At 38.0% G+C, this 20,805-nt stretch overlaps 1 protein-coding gene across 1 annotated transcript; it reads right to left on the minus strand.

Annotated features, from left to right (window-relative positions):
- Nucleotides 1-2,636: 2,636 nt before the first annotated feature.
- Nucleotides 2,637-8,851, minus strand: LOC148997218 (G2/M phase-specific E3 ubiquitin-protein ligase-like; the record flags this gene model as incomplete). The annotated part of the gene is made up of 5 exons (XM_089119613.1): nt 2,637-2,920; nt 5,835-5,938; nt 6,413-6,585; nt 8,148-8,326; nt 8,494-8,851. Coding segments are annotated over 5 exons (1,098 nt in total), but the record flags the coding sequence as incomplete, so codon positions are not given.
- Between the last annotated feature and the right edge of the window lie 11,954 nt (nt 8,852-20,805).

The raw sequence follows: 20,805 nt of genomic DNA on the forward strand, positions 1-20,805 counted from the left end.
CATTCATAGCCTGTGTAAACCTGGAGCTTTTACCTGAAGTGAAATGAGTTTCGTGTTATAAAGTGAAAATGCTCATCTCCTGCTGGGTCAATGGATGATAAAATCGTGCCGGATGTTCAATTAAATCGGGATTTTACACTATACCCGTCATTAGACGCCGTATGGATGTGAGAAGACTAAGCTTTTGTCCGAACAACGACGGAGATTATGGCTGGCGAGCATAAACAGGAAAGAAACTCACTCAAAACACGCACGAATTTGTTTGACAAAAGCACAATGTTGTGTTTTATTGCGAGTGTAAACAAATATAAGTTAACACATTGCAGTTTGTATAATGTCCTGTATGAACAAAATGACGAGGTATTGGTGAGGAGTTTTTACACATGTGAGCAATTCCGAGTCTGGAAATCACTGGAGGTGTACGATCAGATTGACGTGGGGTTGGTTTGGTGCATAGGTTTGGTGACGTTTGCTCAAGTGCAATCAATTAAAAAGTAACTTAGTCTGAATCAAAATAAAAATGGAAAAATTGTATGTAAAAACGAAAACTTTGTTATATCATTTGTATTATCTCAATAACAATAATGGTCTAGTCTGCATGCTGGTCTTATTCATGTCTACCTATTTATACATGATACCCATAGCTTTACTATGCTCTTAAGAAAGCACACACAAACACACAATAATCATAAATGCTACACTAAATATTTAAATCCTGGGAATTAAACAAATTTGTTACATAAATATAAGAATTACAGTAAAAACAAACATTCACTTAACTATTTCGCAGTTAATAAAGTACACGTTTTTCATTCCATATTGCTCCATGTATTTGCACAATCTGTATTGTTATAAATTTCTGTCACCACTGGAATTCTTGTAAGAACAGATAGACATCAATTAGAAGTCAAATCAACCTTTGCCACTGTAGTTACATTGTAAACTCTACTCTGACTACAGCTATGGCATAACAATCATGTTTACAATACTTTTATGATTAACCAATATCATCCAATAGCAGCCATTTCACCCTGTAGCCCAAGACTGGTCGCTCACTGAAGCTAAGCAGGGCTGAGCCTGGTTAGTACCTGGATGGGAGACTCCTTGGAAATCCAGGTTGCTGCTGGAAGAGGTATAAGTGAGGCCAGCAGGGGGCGCTCACCCTGTGGTCTGTGTTGGTCCTAATGCCCCAGTATAGTAATGGGGATACTAGTCTCGCGTAGCCAGACCTTCAGACTGACGGCTGAAGGTCTGGAATTCATAGCAGCTTTCTTTGGTCAAGGCCCGCCCATAAGGCCGTTAGACCGACATGTCAAACAACCAATTACAGTTCATTTCGTTCAGCGTCATGTTTCGGGGCGTGGAAATGTCCCCACAACAACAGACCGGTGTGCAACAAGTCAGTCAGCAGTCACCGGAGGCGCTAACAACGCTCCGTGTTATTAAATTCACCCACGAACTTGCTCATGTCCATCTTATGTCCGCTTTGTCACACGAATGTAAGTTACGTCCCCGCCCCAGTGCGCTCACGCCTACTAAATAAACGCCTCACCTCCGGCGCCGCGCACTCGCTACATTCCCTTTAGCCTTTATCACATCTAGTGGGTGCATAACGCAAACCCAGTCAAACGTTTGACTCTGCAGTATCTTATGTGCCTTATAATCCAGTGTGCGCCCTATATATGAATACTGAATCGGCCAGCTGCGATGTCAGCGTCTGTTTCATGTTTGTCCACAAACGCAGCTGATATACCCTTCGCAATTAAGTACTTCACTTGATCTTCCATAATAGATTGGAGGGGACATACAACTACGTTTAGCTGATCTTGAGAAATGCTCATTGTCACTCACATAGGCCACTCATATAAACACAACAGTTTTTCTTCCGCAATCACACATCTGCGCTTTGTTTCCCGGCGGACCGAAAATAAACGCGACACTGACGCCCCCCGGAAATCCGATAAAATTCAACCAATCAGATGACGACTTCGACATTCCTGAAGTGTTTCCAGTTAAGTGTACCATATGCATCAGACGTTTAGCCAACGTTCCGTGGGCGTGACGTCTGAGGCTGAGACTATGGGGATACTATACTGTCAAAGACCACAATCCTTCGGATGAGACGTTAAACTGAGGTCCTGACTCTCTGTGGTCATTAAAAATCCCAAGACGTCTTTTGAAAGAGTAGGGGTGTAACCCCGGCATCCTGGCCAAATTTGCCCAGTGGCCTCTGTCCATCATGGCCTCCTAATCATCCCCATATATACCAATTGGCTTCATCACCAGTAAGCTGGTGTGTGGTGGGCGTTCTGGTGCACTATGGCTTCCCCCCTTCAAAGTAAAGCGCTTTGAGAGCAGAGAAAAGCGCTATATAACTAATTATTATTATTTATATTTATCATATCATACTTAAATAAATAAGGTATAAAGAAAAACAACCAGTCAAGGTTTAGGGCATACAATGTAATATTTATAGTATCTAATCTACAAATAATGAACACTTGAACACAATTTTAGCATAAGCAAACAATACACAATATAAAGAAGTATAAACAATGGAGAGAAAAAAATAATAATAAAAACAACAGCAACATCGGGCCAGCTGGGGAACGATCAGCCATGCCAGAGTGGGTTTTTTAGGCTACCCCAAACACAGGAGACTGTATTATTCCAGACGTCATAAAATGACAAAAGTCTTCATACTCATGCCCACTGGGCAACTTCAGGGTAATAGCACAAGTGTTTGCTTCTGGGAACATCCGCCGGTTGCCATTCAGGTCCTCGTGAAGGAATGTAATGGTAGGATTCTCTACAAATCCAAATGGAGGTATGGCAGATGCCCCAGAAGCAAACACAAGCACATCTTCTAGGGTGATTTTAATTTTTTCTCCACCTTCTAGCTCCACTGCTGCATCTCCATCTGTAACATACAAAGCAAACAAACAATCTTTAAAAAAAAAACAGATTGACACACAAACATTCTAATCATTAACACCTACAGTTACAACCTGACATTTAACACATTATCACATATTTTTATTTCACAACATTTGTGATACAACAGTAATGTCTTATTGTACAATATGAGCATTTATTCTATATATTAATATTTTGAGAACTGGTCAATATGTTTAAGAGCCAATTCTTTTTTATTGTGGTTGTTTTTGCATATTATACAATATTGCAATTTAATAACAAATGACAGACATGTCTAATAGATATACACTTTAATTATTTAAAACAAATGTTTGAAAACTAAGAGACTGAACAATAAAAAACATAAGTTTTTTTTTATCAACTGACATGAACAAAACATTTTTGTTAATCAACCAGGGGTGAGTTTCCCGAAAGCATCGTTAGCCAACTATGGTCGCAAGTTCCGTCGTTACCAATAGACTTCAATGGAAATTGCGACCAACTTGCGACCATAGTTACCAACGATGCTTTCGGGAAACGCACCCCAGGTGTGCAGTTATTAGATGATGGTGTTTATTGAAACTACAACCCAACCATTGTAGTTCTTCCAAATTGAGTGAGGGTACAAATAAAATGTCATCATTACATATAGCTCCACCAAATAATTACATTTCACTACCAATATTGCATTACATGCCTGCATGCTGTCATCTTCACTCTATGCAATAAATTACCTGTCTGCTTCACAAATCTCTCTGTCTCCGAGTCCGGTTTCCCGTTACAGTTGGATTTGTATCATTAGATACTTACAATTAAAACCTCAATACCAGGTTACTGACTTAATAGTTGGGATGTACCTGAAGCCCAAATACCATGTTCAGAAAAGAAAACTAAAGGTATAGCGGAGGATCTTTCCGAATTTTAGAGAAGACCCGCCCTCTCCAATATAAAAAAAAAAAAAAAAAATGCACAAGCACAAACACAACACTCCCGAGAGGGAACGCCTACTATTACGCCTTGCACAATTATGTTGCAAATTGTAAACTAACTCAAAAATATTCATAAAAAAGACAACATGTCAAATGCCCTTCCGTGTTTTATTTACTTATTATACTGATCGATTGAGTGACCGAGGACTCAAGACATGATATGTACACCCTGTATCACGCGAAATACGATCTGAGGAAACTATTTTGCAAATCGCAATTACGTTACATAGCAACATATAAGTAGTGCTATTACGTTGGTCCTTAACCTAATATCTCTCATTGTTAATACGTATTAATAAGTTATTTTTATACATAGTTGCGTATGGAGAAGTAGCTTGTTGCATTTGTGTAATAATAAACACACAAGGTTTTAGAATATGAACACATGAACACGCAAGGTTTTAGAATATTTCAGCGTGATACCATTTACCATTTTGGTCAAAAGGCTACTTTAGACAAATTGAGATGTTTACCGGGTCTATGCGGTGCATGACTTGTGCCAGGGCTAGCATTGCTAAGTAGCTTGCATTCACTTTTACTAGTGATTTTAAATGGATTTCTCCAAATAGCGTGACAAACTTTACCTGTCTGGTAGAATCTTCGCGACTGCGGCATCAGTGAGAAGCCCAACCTGTGCTTTTAGCGCACGCCAGCGTGTGATATTCACCCAAAATCTCTCTGGTCTTGTTTCTATATTCTGCGGCCTTTCTCTTCTTATCATACACTTCGTATACATTTTTTTTCTCTTTCGACCCTCAGCCATTTTTAAAGGAATGGCTGAAACCGTAACTCCGACATAATACACCTGAAAGTGAAAACTACATAGGGACGAGCACGTACGACGGCCTTACGTAAACATATCACCAGAATGATTGACACTTAGATCGACCAATAGTATAGACTACCCACCCGGAAAAAGAAAATCCTCCGCTATACCTTTAAACATTCTACAGAGCGCCTACATGATGGAAAAAAAATTGAGATGGGAGGAAAAAATATATTTCAATGTCTTTCCCGTTCTCTGCAATTATACATTTGGGTAATTATATTGTAAATAATTTGCTTCGTAGAATGTGTTATATTCATATTTGGGCTTCAGCACATTCCTATAGCATAGGAATAGCATAACTTGTAAATATATTCAATAACAAAATAATATAGCAAATTTATAATTATATGAACTCACCTTCAACTTGAATTATCCAGTCCCGCCAGTAGCCAATTGTGACCTCCTCCAGAGCCCTCCTACTGCTTCCTCTTTGAGAATACTCAATTGTGAAGAGGTCAAGCAAGGAGGCAGCCAACAAGGGGGGTGCTCCACCACAAAACAGTTCCTCCATAGATGAAGAGTGCACCTCTAGAGCAGCCTTTCTCAAACTTTTTTCAGTCAGGGCACCTTTCAAAAGTGCATAAAATCTCAAGGCACCCCAGTGTAAAATATAATTTAAAAACACTGCATAACCCAAATTTAAATGCAAATGTCTTGTTTAGTTAGACAGAACAGTAATGAACAGAGCATAATATGAACTGTAAATAACAACAATAATAAAAACGTTATAGCACCTTTAAAAACACAGGTTTGCAAAGTAATTCACAAAATAATTAATCAGAGACACAAATGCCATAAAACCGTAAGAGGTGGACCGCCCAATACAAGAACCCAATATCCAGACCAGGAGAACTCAAATGAAGTGCAGGATGCAGATAAAATAAAATAAAAATCCCCGGCTCTTATGGGGATTTTCTTTTCAAAAAACGATCCATAATGCTGTAACTAAAGTGGCCTAAATTCACGTTTAGTTTTGTCAGTCTGAGGTGTTGAGGTCTGAGGTAAATTCAAATATATTTATATATGAAATGTCAGCTGTTTTTTTTTCTGTTTTTTTTTTTTTTACATTTTTTTTAGCCTACATAATTTTTTGGCGGCACCCCTGACACAGCTAGGGGGCACCCCAGTGTGCCGCGGCACCCACTTTGAGAAAGGCTGCTCTAGAGCATTCAGGACCCCTAGCGTCTTCAGTCCTTCTTTCAATCTTTCAGTAAGATAAGTACACATGTTCTCAGATGCAAACATGTAGGGTTTTATATATAACATGTGTAAAATATATATATATATATATATATATATATATGAAGAGTTCAGTAATTTCACTTAAATGACAATTAATAGGTAATCTTCATTGCCATTTAAGTCAAATTACTGAACTAAAATATACAAGCTTGATAAAAATTATCATTCTCGAAGAAAATTTCAAATGGCACTTAGAGGCTTTTGCATCTGAACTCTTCACACACACACACACACACACATATATATATATATATATATATATATATATATATATATGTACTGTATGTGTGTAATATCAACAGTAGGGTTATATCAATATTTGGCATGCAAAACAAATTTACAGACAACCCCTAAAGTGAGTTAATTTTTTTTATCTTTAATTTTAACGTCAATATATGTATTCATCCTGAATGAGTGATCAAGCAGTTAATCTTACTGTTTTAGGGGCATCTCTATCCGTCCCTCCACATAATAGGTTAGAGCTGCCTGGACCAGGTCATCTCTTTCCTGTAGGTTCGAAACCCTACACAATGAACCAAGCATGTGGAGGCTGTTTGATGCCTCTACCATGGCTGTGCGGGCCTCTTCGACGGTCTCTGCCCTTTGGATCTAAAAGTTGAAGTTGGTAAGATAAGAGGTTTTATTAGGATTATAGCCCTTTTGTTTCTGTCAATTTGAACAGTATATGGCAATAAAAAATAATACTCTTTATTTTATTTTTTTAAAATTCAGTTTTCTGTTTTAAGTTTTCTGGATTCCATTTTAATTGAATAATACATAAAAACAATTTATTTCTTTTTAAAAATCGACTTATTTCTAGAAATTGTGTTTAAAATTGTGAAATTTTATTATTTTTTAAACAAATTTAATATTAAACACTTTGTTTTAACTTTATATTTATGCAGTGTTAGAGGGATTTAAGTTTTTTTTAAAACATCTTTTTAATGTAAAATTCACTTTACATAATAAAAGATCCACATTTCTCATTTTCATTCATTAAGATAACATGGAAAATGTGCCATGGTTTAATGGAAGATTGCTGAAATTAAAATTACACTAAACACTAAAAATTACACTAAAAATAACACTAAAATTAAAACTAGATAAAAAAGTTTGTTGGCAAACATTAAGTTGGCTTGAAGTAGTTTTAAGAGCTTTTAAAGGTTTTAAAGGTTTTTAGTTTGAAATAGTTTTAGTTGGATAGATGGATAGAAAGAAAGAAAGAAAGAAAGAAAGAAAGAAAGAATGAAGGAAAGAAAGAAAGAGCTTAGTTAGAAAGTAAAAGAAAGATTAGTTAGAAAGAAATTAAGAATAGTTGTGCTTGTGTTTGCTTCTGTGGCATCTGCCATACCTCCATTTGAATTTGGAGAGAAAAAACAAACACATATAGTCTATTCATTCTATTTTAAGCACTTTATACAAATTAGCACATACGTAATTTGATTATGCACCGTTTGTCCATGTTAACAAACAATTAAAAAAACTTTTAATACATTTTTTGTTTGTCTTTATGTAAGTAATAAAATCAGTAATTTTCATGTTGATATCTAAAGGTTAAAATTTGTACCCAATTCATGTGAGAAAAAGAATGAATCTGCGAATGAATAGGATATATTTGGGTCTTTTTCGAAACTTTCCCCTAATGGGATTCTTCAGGGCTTTTTTTCCTTACTCTGTACATATTGAGGATACAAAATCAGTTGAGTTTGCTTTTCTTGCAATTTGTTCAAGGTCGACCCCCATTTTGGCTTAAAATTACTAGACTAACAGGATTTCAGTAAGTTGCCTTTCTCAAACCAACTTAATAATAAGACATTTCAACTATAGCCAAAATGGCTTAATGGCTTCCAAACAATACTCAATAGCACATTTGCCATTTTCTCATGGGTATACAGTACATCTTTTCAAGTTTTTTATTTTGATTTATATTTAGACATTATAATTCTATAAATATAATTACAATAACAATAAAAATGACTATTTTTTTATCATTGTGCGAGTTTGAATATTGTCAAGCTGTTATACTTGTGTTTTTTCCAATATGTGGCCAAAACTAGCAACCCCTCATCAATACCCACTCATCAGACCATAACACAAAATTTATGACATTTGATGACATTACAGATTCTACATTCTGCCTCAACAAGACCAAAGACAGATTTGAAACTTACCTTGTCCAGTTGATCTTGCAGCTCTGGGTCATCAACCTCTGTAATGTCCACTGGGGGAGCAGGGAGCCCTGACAGTTGTGCAAATAGCCGTCTGGACAGCACACGGGGTCCCACCCCACCATGGACAAGGCAGACGGAGAACATCATGCCCAACACCTTGTAAGTTCCCCTGGACAAGCCTAAAACAATTGGCATGAATTTTTTCTCTGTCTTGCAATAAGTGGTTTTAAGGTTTGTGGAAACTAACTAAAGCTTTGAAATCTCTCTATATATATGGACTTTCAGTATGCTGGCAATTGCCTGTCCAAAAAATGATACTTATTTATTACACAACAGATGAACCTACCAAGAGAATCAAGAGCAAGGCTTTTGCATTTTTGGGGCCCCACAAAGTACTGTGAATCCACAACCGCTTCCATGAGAAGCCTTATGAACTCCCTGTTAGGTCCACCATTATCGACTGAGCCCTCCCCAGATCCACATGCATCAACAAAAACGACATCCAACCGTTTTGATGGATTAAAGGCCCGCCTCCTGAAGGTCCTCATGGCACTCTCCAGAACACTGGACCTCACTACATTAACACAATTGGACATGGGGCTGGGCTCAGCAAGTTCAGCTGCTGATTGTAGATTAAGCAACAATCCCTTCAAGTCATGGCTGGAAAACAAAGTAATCACAGCAATGTAATCCAAGCTGGCATAAATATGCGATTATATGGCTAACTAATTAACCATATTTAATGTTATCAATTACGGCTTGTTGTTGGAAGAAAAAGGCAATGCAACTGGTCCAATTAAAAGAGGTTTGTTATTTGAAAAATATACATTAAGTCAAGTCACATTTATTTATATAGCGCTTTCACAATACAGATTGTATCAAAGCAGCTTCACAGTGATAACATGAAAGTAACACAACACAGATCAACAACATTGCTAAACACTAAATAACCCCAACTGAGCAAGCTCAAAGCAAGCCAAAAGCAAGGCGACAGTGGCAAGGAACCAAACTCCATCAGATTGGATGGAGAAAAAACCTTGGGAGAACCCAGGCTCAGTCGGGGGCCAGTTCTCCTCTGGCTTACATTCATATTGTTTAAATATAAATATTAAATATAATTATTGTTTATGAATCAAACGGCGCCATAACATATCGCAGGCGTTGAGTCGTCTCTTCACAGGCGTTGAGTCGTCTCATCACAGGCGTTGGGGCATCCGAAATCCCCGTGAGAGGCTGGACACAAAACTGGACCTGACAAACGCCATTTTTCTCGGGACAAGCGTCCCGAGATAACAGCAGAAAGGCAGATGGGAAATAATTAGCATAGCTGATGTTCATAATGATTTCCGTTATAACTCACAAACTCTCCGTAACCTGAACTCTCCGCAACCCAACCATACGCGCCGACCCGTTTGTCTAAAAGGCTGTCGAGCCCCACTGGTGTGTTAAGCAGTTTCAGTGGCAAACGGTTCCGTATGGCATAACAGAGGACTAGAAGGTAAGCATTATGTGAATGCTTGACTAAAGAGAAGCGTCTTTAATCTAGTTTTAAACTGTGTCAGCGAGTCAGAGGCTCGGACCGTATCGGGAAGGCCATTCCAGAGTTTTGGAGCTAAATGCGAGAACGCCCTCCCTCCTTTACTGGACTTCGATATCCTAGGAATGACCAGAAGCCTTGAATTTAGTGATCTTAAGGAACGCGGTGGATTGTAGGGCGAAAGAAGGTCCGTTAAGTACATAGGAGCTAAACCATTTAGGGCTTTATAGGTCAGTAGTAGTATTTTGTAGTTGATGCGGAACTTAATAGGTAACCAGTGTAGAGATGATAAAATTGGTGTTATATGATCATATTTTCTTGACCTAGTAAGAACTCTAGCAGCTGCATTTTGTACTAACTGTAGCTTGTTTATTGAGGATGCAGGACAACCGGCTAATAAAGCATTACAGTAATCTAGTCTCGAGGTCATGAATGCATGAACTAATTTTTCTGCATCAGAAACAGATAGCATGTTACGTAGCTTAGTAATGTTTCTAAGGTGGAAAAAGGCTGTTCTTGTAATATATGAAATATGATTTTCGAAAGACAAGTTGCGGTCTAGTATAACACCCAGGTCTTTTACTGTAGTGGATAAAGTAACAGGACATCCGTCTATATTAAAGTTGTATTATGAGAGGTTTTGTGAGTAGTTTTTTGGACCAATAAGTAATACCTCTGTTTTATCTGAATTTAATAGTAGGAAATTACGCGTCATCCAGCATTTTATATCTTTGAGACACTCTGTCATTTTAGATGAGTTAGTGTTTTCATCTGGTCGTGATGAAATATATAATTGAGTGTCGTCAGCGTAACAGTGGAAATTAATTCCATGTTTTCTTATAATATTACCAAGTGGCAGCATATATATTGAGAATAGCAGAGGGCCTAAAACCGATCCTTGCGGTACTCCATAGTCTACTGACGTTATCTTTGATTTTTTCCCATTTAAACAGACAAAATGAGAACGGTCCGATAAGTACGATCTAAACCAGCTTAAAGGAACACTCCGACTTTTTGGGACTTTAGCCTATTCACCTTACCCCCCAGAGTTAGATAAGTCCATACATACCTTTTTCATCTCCGTGCGTGCTATAAGTCTGTTTGACGCACCCACCGCTAGCCTAGCTTAGCACAAAGACTGGATGTGACTGGTTGCAGCTTTCATACTGATCCAAATGAGTGGCAAAATAACGCAAACGTTTCCTATTTACATGTTGTGATTTGTATAGTCACATAATGTACAAATAACAAAGTCAAATGAGACACAGACATCTTTTAACCGTATAAAACCTGGGAACTATTCTCTGAAGGCGAAGCACTGCTACTTTGACGGCGTAATAACCGCATCACCGGAGACACGCCGTGGTGAGGAGCGGAGAGTTCGCTCGGTGTTTGGGTAATAGAGTCAGCAATTTATAAATAGTAAAAGCGTAGTTTAGAGTCATGGGTTTTCGCTCTATTGTAAATAGCTGCGACTGTAAACAGGGGAGGTAACCATGTTTCACAGAATTCCAACTAAAAACGCTGACTGGATGAAGAAATGGCTAACTTACTCTGGATATTCATCCAAACACACCTAAGATTATCAAGGGACATTATGTTTGCTCGGTACATTTCAATGAGGACGACTATTTTGAAAAAATGGAATTTGCCACACGGACCATAATGTGCTGAAGGATATACGGCCATCCCATCGATAGCACAGACAGGACAAGTGGATCACCTGCGGCTGAGGTAAGTGTTCCGTTATGTTTTTAGATGACCTACTGTAACAGTGCCTTTAGCCAGAGCTAATGTAACGTTAGTGACACTATTATATGATTAGGGTATGAATATGTTTTTATCTTGATGCGGTGCGGACGCGCTTGGGGAAAATAAACGAGCGCGTTCACCGCGTTGAACTTGCACCCTGCGCGCGGCGCGCCTAGTAGCCTAAATTTGAAATAACCATGGAAATAACGAACTTGAGCGTGCAAAAGGGTACGATAGGCTGTGAGTTCATTGTGCAAAAACAATTTGTGCTATTACTTTCCCCTTATTCTATCCTATAGTAATGCAATACTGTATATTATATAGGCTAAATAGCCTACATTTGGTTCAGCTAATAAATTGCATTTAAAATATATTGATTCCTGTAATAATAATTATTTATTCATGTGATATTTATAAATCTGGGTGCGTTTTTGGTTGGAAATCAATGAAACATGGTACTGTATTACCTGGTCTCCCCTGTTTATTGTCACAGCTCATACAATAAAGCAAACACCCATGATAAACTATGCTTTTCTATCTAACGTTAGTAATTGCTGACTCTTTATTCCAACGCTGAGCGAAGCGAACTCTCTGCTCCTCGTCACGGTGCGTCTCAGGTGATTGTTATCACTCTGCCCAAGTAGCAGTGCTTCGCCTTCAGAAAATATAGTATTTATACGGTCAAAAGATGTCTGTGTCTCATATGGCCTTGATATTTGCACACTCTGTGACTATACAAACCACAACATGTAAATAGGAAAACGTTTGCGTTATTTTGTCACTCATTTGGATTAGTATGAAAGCTGCAACCATTCACATCCAGTCTTTGTGCTAAGCTAGGCTAGCGGTGGGTGCGTCAAACAGACTTATAGCACGCACGGAGATGAAAAAGGTATGTATGGACTTATCTAACTCTGGGGGGTAAGGTGAATAGGCTAAAGTCCCAAAAAGTCGGAGTGTTCCTTTAATGCCTGTCCCTGGACACCAGTGAAGTTTTGTTGTCGATCCAAGAGTATTTTATGATCTATAGTGTCTAACGCAGCGCTAAGATCAAGTAGGACTAGTATTGAGATACAGCCTTGGTCAGAAGCTAAAAGTAAATCATTTGTAATTTTAACTAGCGCAGTTTCTGTACTATGATGCGGTCTGAATCCTGACTGGAATTTTTCATAGATATCATTTTCTTGCAGAAAAGAGCACAATTGAGCGGACACAACTTTTTCTAGTATTTTGGACATAACTGTTTGTAAATGATTGTTACAAAAAGTAACTAAATTAGTAACTCAGTTATAAATTTTAAAAAGTAATTATTTACTTAAGAAAGTAACTATTGCGTTACTTTCAAGTAAAATTAAATTTTAAATGCTCAAATGTGACCCCACCTCTACCCCTATTTAACAGAACTTAAAACACATGTGCATGTTCAATTATTTATGAAAAATCTGAATTTTATAATGAAATGGACACTTAATAAAATACATTAACAGAAACATGAAACATTGTACAAACATCTAAAAAAAATGTTGCTGTGGGACAAAGTGAGACTAGCATCCAATCAAATGCCATGTATGTAGGATCAATGCAAATAACACAATAGATGTTTTGGAACTTTTGATATTTATTGCCCCTCAACAGGCCACAACTGGGCAAAATTAAATTAAGTTTGTTAAGCTGTTGAGTTATATCTTCTCATTAACTATATTATTTTATGTTTCTTACCGTTTTGTTTTTACTTTATGCTATTTACTGTTACTAAGTATGTGCAAGAGTTCATTGTGCGCATGTGTGAACAAATGGGGACTTTTATTTTGACTCAACTTGTGTTCCTTCCTTGAGATGAATGTCTGCTGCTCCCTCGCTCACTGATGTTATACCAGCGCATTGAGATGAAAACTAACAAATAAATAACACTGAGAAATAGTATCTGGATTGTTCTTTAGAAGATGGATGATCGCAACATATTGCATGGACATGACGGACGGAAATGAAAACTTAACATAAGCAACATACCATTTAGAGAAGGCTACTTTTGGATTATTTGGGCTCGTCGGCATACCTGTCTCTCGTTGACTGACTGGCTTGTGTTATTCCTTGTGTCCGTTATTCCTGTCCGACTATGCGTTATGATGGGTCGTTCGCATTTCATGAGCGTTAGCCGATAGTGATGATGGGTCGTTCGCGGATGATGGATCGACTCGTTCGCGATTCGCGAGTGAGCCGACTCTTTTATTTGAACGTCGGGAGCTGGCTCGCATATCTGAAGAGCCGACTCTATTTTTTACAAATTTAGCCTATAGAAATTAAATAATTATGTAATAAAAAGTGAAATATTATAGTCAAAGTCATTTAAAGAGCCGTTTGTGAGCCAAAAGAGCCGGCTCTTTTCAGAGCTGAGTCAAAAGAGCCGAATGCTCATCACTACTATGCGTGCTTTAGAACACCCGCCCAACTCTACTTCTGATTGGCTTTACTCTACCTCAGCCAATCGTCAGCATTTATGCGCTTGTCTCGTGCTCCATGGAAGAACAGTTAAAAAGTGTGCCTCTCGCTCAGAGATCTAGTTGGTCTGATGAAAAAAAAAAACAGCTTCATCAGTTGTTATAGTAACGGGACGCATTTTTGGCAGTAACGGTAACGGCGTTGTTAAGATGAGAAGAGTAATCAATTAGATTACTCGTTACTGGAAAAAGTAATGCCGTTAGTAACGGCGTTATTTTATAACGCCGTTATTCCCATCACTGCTGGTTATGACCACCTTATCGTGCATGGCGAGATGCATCGCCATGATGCCTATTTCGGTTGCTTCTTTCATTTGGTCTTCCATGAGTGCGACCAATGGAGAAACAACAATGACCAATCTATCCCCGTTGTGGAGATTCTATTCATTCCGTTGAAATCACAAAACAAAATGCATACAAACATGTCCCTGCTTGATATAGACTGTATCCACTGATGAACAAATTCAGTTTTGATGAGAGAAAAACAACTTAGAACATGTAACCTACGCTGATACGCTTGGCCAAAGATCTACCACTAGACCATTAAAGAACTCAAACAAAACTTGCGAAACAATGCATTTATTGGGTTGAGCAGAGACGCTCATTCTCTTTTCCTATTCTCTTCCGACGGCGTTTTCTTTGCTTTTTCCATTGTTGAGAATCACATCTGAAATGTGTGCAAGTGTCTTTGTGCTTCATGTTGTTGTTGATGTGTGTGACGTCGTTGCCGTAAAGGATGTCGTAATTCTCGAGATTTGTCGGTTTTTCCAGCGGCGTCCCCCGAAGCTTTACTACCAGGATAATTTACCACCAAAATGACTTTGAAGCTGTTATATTAAGGTGCAGTTCTTGCATAGTGTGCCTTTAATTACAGTTTAAATAGAGCCCATGTAGAAATTAACCAAAGTTTCCCCTTAACCCCCTGAGCCCGACGGCGTCGTCGACGATGCCACACGTCACCTCCGATAAATGTTTACATAACTCAATGACAGATTTATCGATTTTCTTATCGTTTTTTCCAGCAGAAAGCTAACGAGCTAGCCATCACGGGGGTGTCTTTCGGGTCTTTCTAGCCTTTACAGAAGGTTTTCTATCCAGCCTGGAACTTGTGCTTCCTTTCAGAGGTTTTCAGCAATAAATCCAAACGCTTTATGTCAAACTTTGATAATCTTGAAGCCCATAATTCATAAATATTCGGTCATTTTTGCCGCTAGCTCGATGCTAGCGGACATCCTGGATATCACGTGATGTTTTCACGTGATGGTTTTTGACCAATTACAGGCTGATCCGTTGTAAACATTGGTGTGCGTCATTACGCATGAACCAAGCGCTGATATAGTGTAGAGAGATAGAGAGACTCACGGAGACGCGCGATTCACAGAGAAACACAGCGAAATGGACGTAAATAAAGCGCTGGTCTATTTTGGTGCATTGCAGGATGAAGGATTTTCAGGAGAACAGAGCTTTTTGACAGATGAGGAACTAGATTACCAGGATAGACCCAGCTGAAGTGCCATTTATTTATTTACTGTAAAAAAGTATTATAGTAGTAGAAATGTATTATAAAAGAATAAAAAGAACATAATAAATAAAAGAATAAATAAAATAGAAATGCAAAACCTGTGATGTGGCCCTCTGTGTGATTGCTGATAGGAACTGTTTTGAGGCTTGGCACCAGTGAATTTCATGAGGCCCCAAACGCGCGCCTGGACTTCTTTTGGAAAAATGTCAATATTTTTTGTTCTATACAAGTTATAATGTTTATTCCTGTGCTCTAGGACTCCAAAGACATGAACAAACTATTTTCCAGAGGAAATTGCTTAGCTTTTATTTATTTGTGTGTGATTTCAATAAATAATTGAGTGATTCCATTTCCGATTTATTTTTTCATTTGTCTTTATGGTCCCATAACTTATTTTACATTCAGGTGACATCAATGTAACACAAATATGCTGAAAGTTCAATTTGTCCTGAAAAAAAAGAGGTGTGTCAATTGTCTGTGCACCAAAGGGTTGATATTTTACAAGCTTTTTTAGTAAATGACACCAGACGGAAAATTTATTGTAAAAATACCCTTAGGTCTCAGAGGGTTAATGCCCAGTTTGACAAGAAATGATGGTGAACCAGAAGTGGCACACAACCAGTAGGATACTGACCAATCTCAAATTCATCCTCAGCACTGCACAATTAACTATAGTTTATTCCTGTTTAACATTTTAATTAGTACTTTTGTATTATTGTACTGTATATTGACTGCAATGTAGAAGAAGCGAGTTACAAACTAAATTTTACTTTACAACCAGTTGTAACAAAAAATCTACCTTGTACTTTGTATAGCTTGCTAAACTTTTGATATTTGTGTAGGAACACTGACCCAAAACTAATGCAGTCTACTACAAACCACATGTAATTTTTCATTTGTCATTTTTCAGAATGCAGAAAACATCGTGCCCAGAAAATATTCCTGTACCAAGGCATCGTGGACAGAAGAGTTAAAAATGTGAGTAATTTTCCCTTTGTTCCTCTTGGTCTTTTGCCTTTGTGCCGACAAAAGCCATGGCAGGAGACACTGGGTCTCATTCATGAAACATGAGCAGAACAAATTTGTGTGTAAATCGTGTGTAAAGTGGTTCTGGCATAAATTTTCAGATTTTTCATAAATCGTCTTACAAAAGCTCTAAATGCAACTCTTGCTGCTTTCTGAACTAACTGTAACTTCTCTCTATATGTCTTTGGTTTCAGGGAAAAGAAGAAGTCAAAGTTATGTGGACCCCTTGCTCAATATGGTAGGTCTTAACCCTCCTCCTACTTAACCATCCTAGATGAAATAAAGTGGCGTAATGGGCTGCAACCAGGTTCATACATTGACAATGCAGTAGTAACCACCATATTTTCAATGAGGTTATTTGGATAATCATGTTAAGACAAAGATTTTAGTTGTTTTTAGGATATAATTCTGTACATGTGTAGTATGACAAATAAAGACAGAGGGCATGTTTCACATGTTATAGCTGAGGTTGTTCTTTTAAATTGTATTGTGTGTTTTCTTCCTTTCGTTCCTGGACAATGGCAAAGTGTGGAATGACACCTGGGAACCAGCACAACAATATTCATGACTCCATGGCAACAGCAGCATATGCAGAAACTGGGGGCTTCGACAGTTTTAGCACAGTTTCTTCTTATAAAGAGCATGCTGTCATTTATAAATTGTTTCTTCATCATTTCATTGATGTTCACTTTTGAAATAAAGTTGTTGTTTTTTTTTCATTAGAATGGAAGTGTGCTGTTTAAGAATTATCAGTTTTGATGAGATGATAAAACACTGCCTGTGCTTTTATAAGCAAGATATGTCTTCACTGCCAGTTCGAAAACAGCTCACAAACACCTTGAAATAAGTTTTAGAAAACATGTTACATCTACCGCATTTCAGAGTTTATGTGTTATGTTTTTTTAATTTGATGATTTTCGCCAACTTATCATTATGCAGATACATGCAGGTAAATTGCTGTTCTTAAATGTATTTGGTAATCATTACACTGCACTGTAAGAAAAAAACGTCTCGGTTCCGGATGTAACCCTCGTTCCCTGAGTAGGGAACGGAGACGTTACGTCAGAAGTGACAGAGAATGGGGGTTTCGCATGAAAGCCAATCTTCTTCGAGTATTTAACAACGAGCCAATGGCATGAAAATGCCTTGGGGCTGCGGAATTTGCATACACTCTAAAAAATGATGTGTTGGATTTACTTAAAATATATATGCACCATTTTTGCATCATACTTTTTAAGTAATCCCAACTTGGAATAATTTTACTTAAAATTAACAAGAAAATCTTTGTTATATGTACTTAATTATTTGAGTTCACGCAACATTCTTTACTTAAAAATGTATGCATCACGTTACATATATTTTTAAGTAAAGAATGTCACGTGAACTCAAATATTTAAGTTTATTTTATGTAAAATTATACCAAGTTAAAAATTTACTTAATTAAATGATTACGGATTACTTAAAAAGTATGACGCAAAAATGGTGCATATATCTTTTAAGTAAATCCAACACAGTGCAGGCCATGTGAGATCAAAACAAATCTTAGTTCTGTTTACTTAACATTTAAGCTCATTTATATATAAAAAATAAGACAGTTAAATCAGTTGAACCAACCATTTTAACTTATTTTAGATCTTCAGCTTACATGTCTTAAAATAAATTAAACATGCAAATCACACACAATAAAGCATTTCACTTTATTATTTATTTTTTACCCAAAACTTTTAAATTGCATCTTAAAATATATTAAAATAGAAAATAGTTGTTAAAATAATAATAATAATAGTCACAATATTACAGTTTTTTCTTGGATCAAAGAAATGAAGGCTTGGTGGGCAGAAGATATATAGGCTTATATATTTATTTTTTTCAAAAATCAATAAAAAACAATTAAATGTAACAAATTAGTCCATTATTAAATGCCTATAAATATAAAAATGTGTCTATTAATATCTATTAATTTAAACAAAACAGAAGTTAATTAATGACTTTTTTCCAGAGGTTTTGAACGAATCTCTTCAGTAACTACTGCAAAACAGTAGATCTACAATCTTTATTTGAAGCTAAACTTTTGTTTAAAGGGTATTTACTTATTTTGATAATAATTTTGAAGGTTTAATTTACTGAATGTCGCTGTCATTTAGGAATAATATTGTGCTAGAATCAAGATTGCCATTATTTAATGATAAATTGTGCACACGGAGCTGTAGGCAATGTGTTTTTGAATGTAATATTTATGTTAACGTTAACCCGCGCCCAAAGCCCCCTTCCCCACAATCCATGTATAGATAGAGAATATGGGAATTTGTAAATATGCAAGGTACATTTGTTTTATCCAAAAACAACTCGCTAATAAAGTAGGCCTATAATCTAGGCTATCCGTGGGGGAGAAAGCGCCGTCCGAATTGGTAACCGAACGCGTCAAACACGTCGCGTCTAGTTGATGCTTGAATCTTCCGCAGCCCGCTCAAGTTCAAATTTTTCTACCGAGGAAGACTTTCGCGGCAAACGAGTCACCCAATTCGCGACGCCCGGCGCGAATGATGCGTCTTCGCGTCTTTGCATTGACTATGAATGTAATCTGCTATCGCAAGTAATTAAATTCACGTTCTGTGTGAGCACACCATTAATGCATAAGCCAACATCATGGTCATATATTTTGAAAAAACACAATATACTCTTCAAATACTCGCGTGCAAAACACTTATTTCATTCATTAACATGTAGACTAAAAACGTTTACATTCGTAAGTAACACGTTTCTAATTGTTGATGCACAATTTGTAGCAATTCTGAAATTCAGTTAAAAGTAAATTTCTTGACCAAAAATGCAATAAATGATCATGTGTAGGCCTAAGTACAAAAAATAAGCTTACCTCTTCTCAACGTCTTCACATGTGCTGTGAAATAAAATGGCTTAAAATTTTTGTCTGGATAGGCATCACGGGAAATTGCATATCACGTGGCTAATATAGTCACTTAAAATGATATGCTAGATTTACTTAATTTTGACGCAAGTTGACATGCCTTATGTATTTTTCATTTTATTTATACATACATTTAAGTGCACCTAGTAACTTATATTTTTGTGTTACACACACTATATATTTTAAGTAAACGTTGAAAAGTTATGAATACTTAATTTTTTATGTTTGATCCAATTACTTTTATAAGTAATGGTTGTTCAGCCAACGAATCGTTTTTTAGAGTGTAGCGTATCTCCGCCCCACGCAGTGGGTATAAAAGGAGGAAGTGAACGCAACCGCAGTATGTCTTCGCTGAGGAGCCAAGACTGAACTCCAGCGTCAACCCAGCGATACAGCTGAAGTGGCAGGGAGACGTAACGTCTCCGTTCCCTACTCAGGGAACGAGGGTTACATCCGTAACCGAGACGTTCCCTTTCGTAGTCACTTCGAGTTACGTCAGAAGTGACGGAGAATGGGGGTCAGTGCCATCACGCCATCTTCAAGCTGTCTTCCAGTGCCCTGCGAAAGTCTGGACCCCTGCACCTTACACTTTTTTTTTTTTTTTTAGGGATCCCACTTTGACACAGGATTACCAAGGTACACTGGGAAACATATCCCGGGAGGGACATGCTACCAGATGCCTACCGAAGGAGGACTTACAAATACACATATGGCCACATAGGAACGCATATGGAGATCACTGGAGCACCAACCGCAGGTGGCTACTAGAATTTAACTCCAGGGGTGGCAGATGGCTTGCCAAGGGAAGACACATGCTCAGAGAGGCTTACAGTGGATAATACACATGAGACAGTTACCATAGGGAACCGTGCACATGGAGGCACCTAGCCAGCATCCAGAGCAACAGCAGTGGTGCCCGCATCGTCGGTGCTGGAGGACTCAAGGCTTCAACGGAAGACACTGAGGAAATATCGCACTTATCCAATCCGAGGATTGGAATGGCGAGCAAGCGAAGACACTTAAGCGGGTCCAGTACTGGCGGAAGCGAGTACGTGAGAGGACACCGGCTCAATTCGCAGATTATAGAATCTGGCGAAGGTGTTAGGTGTCGCCCAGCCTGCAGCTCTGCAGATGTCTGTTTGCGAGGCGCCGTGCGCTAAAGCCCAAGAGGAAGCCACACTCCGAGTGGAATGGGCCGTCACACCAAGGGGGCACTGACGGCCTTGCTGCTGGTAAGACAAAGCAATGGCGTCTACTATCCAGTGAGACAGCCGTTGCTTTGAGAGAGCCCTTCCCTTCTGGCTCCCCCCATGACAGACAAAGAGCTGGTCTGAGGTCCTGAACACCGCGTTTTGTCAACGTAGGTGCGGAGAGCACGTACTGGACAGAGCAGTGCC

Source organism: Pimephales promelas, chromosome 2 (genome assembly GCF_988280905.1).
Source record: "Pimephales promelas chromosome 2, fPimPro1.hap1.1, whole genome shotgun sequence".
Taxonomy (NCBI): Eukaryota; Metazoa; Chordata; class Actinopteri; order Cypriniformes; family Leuciscidae; genus Pimephales; species Pimephales promelas.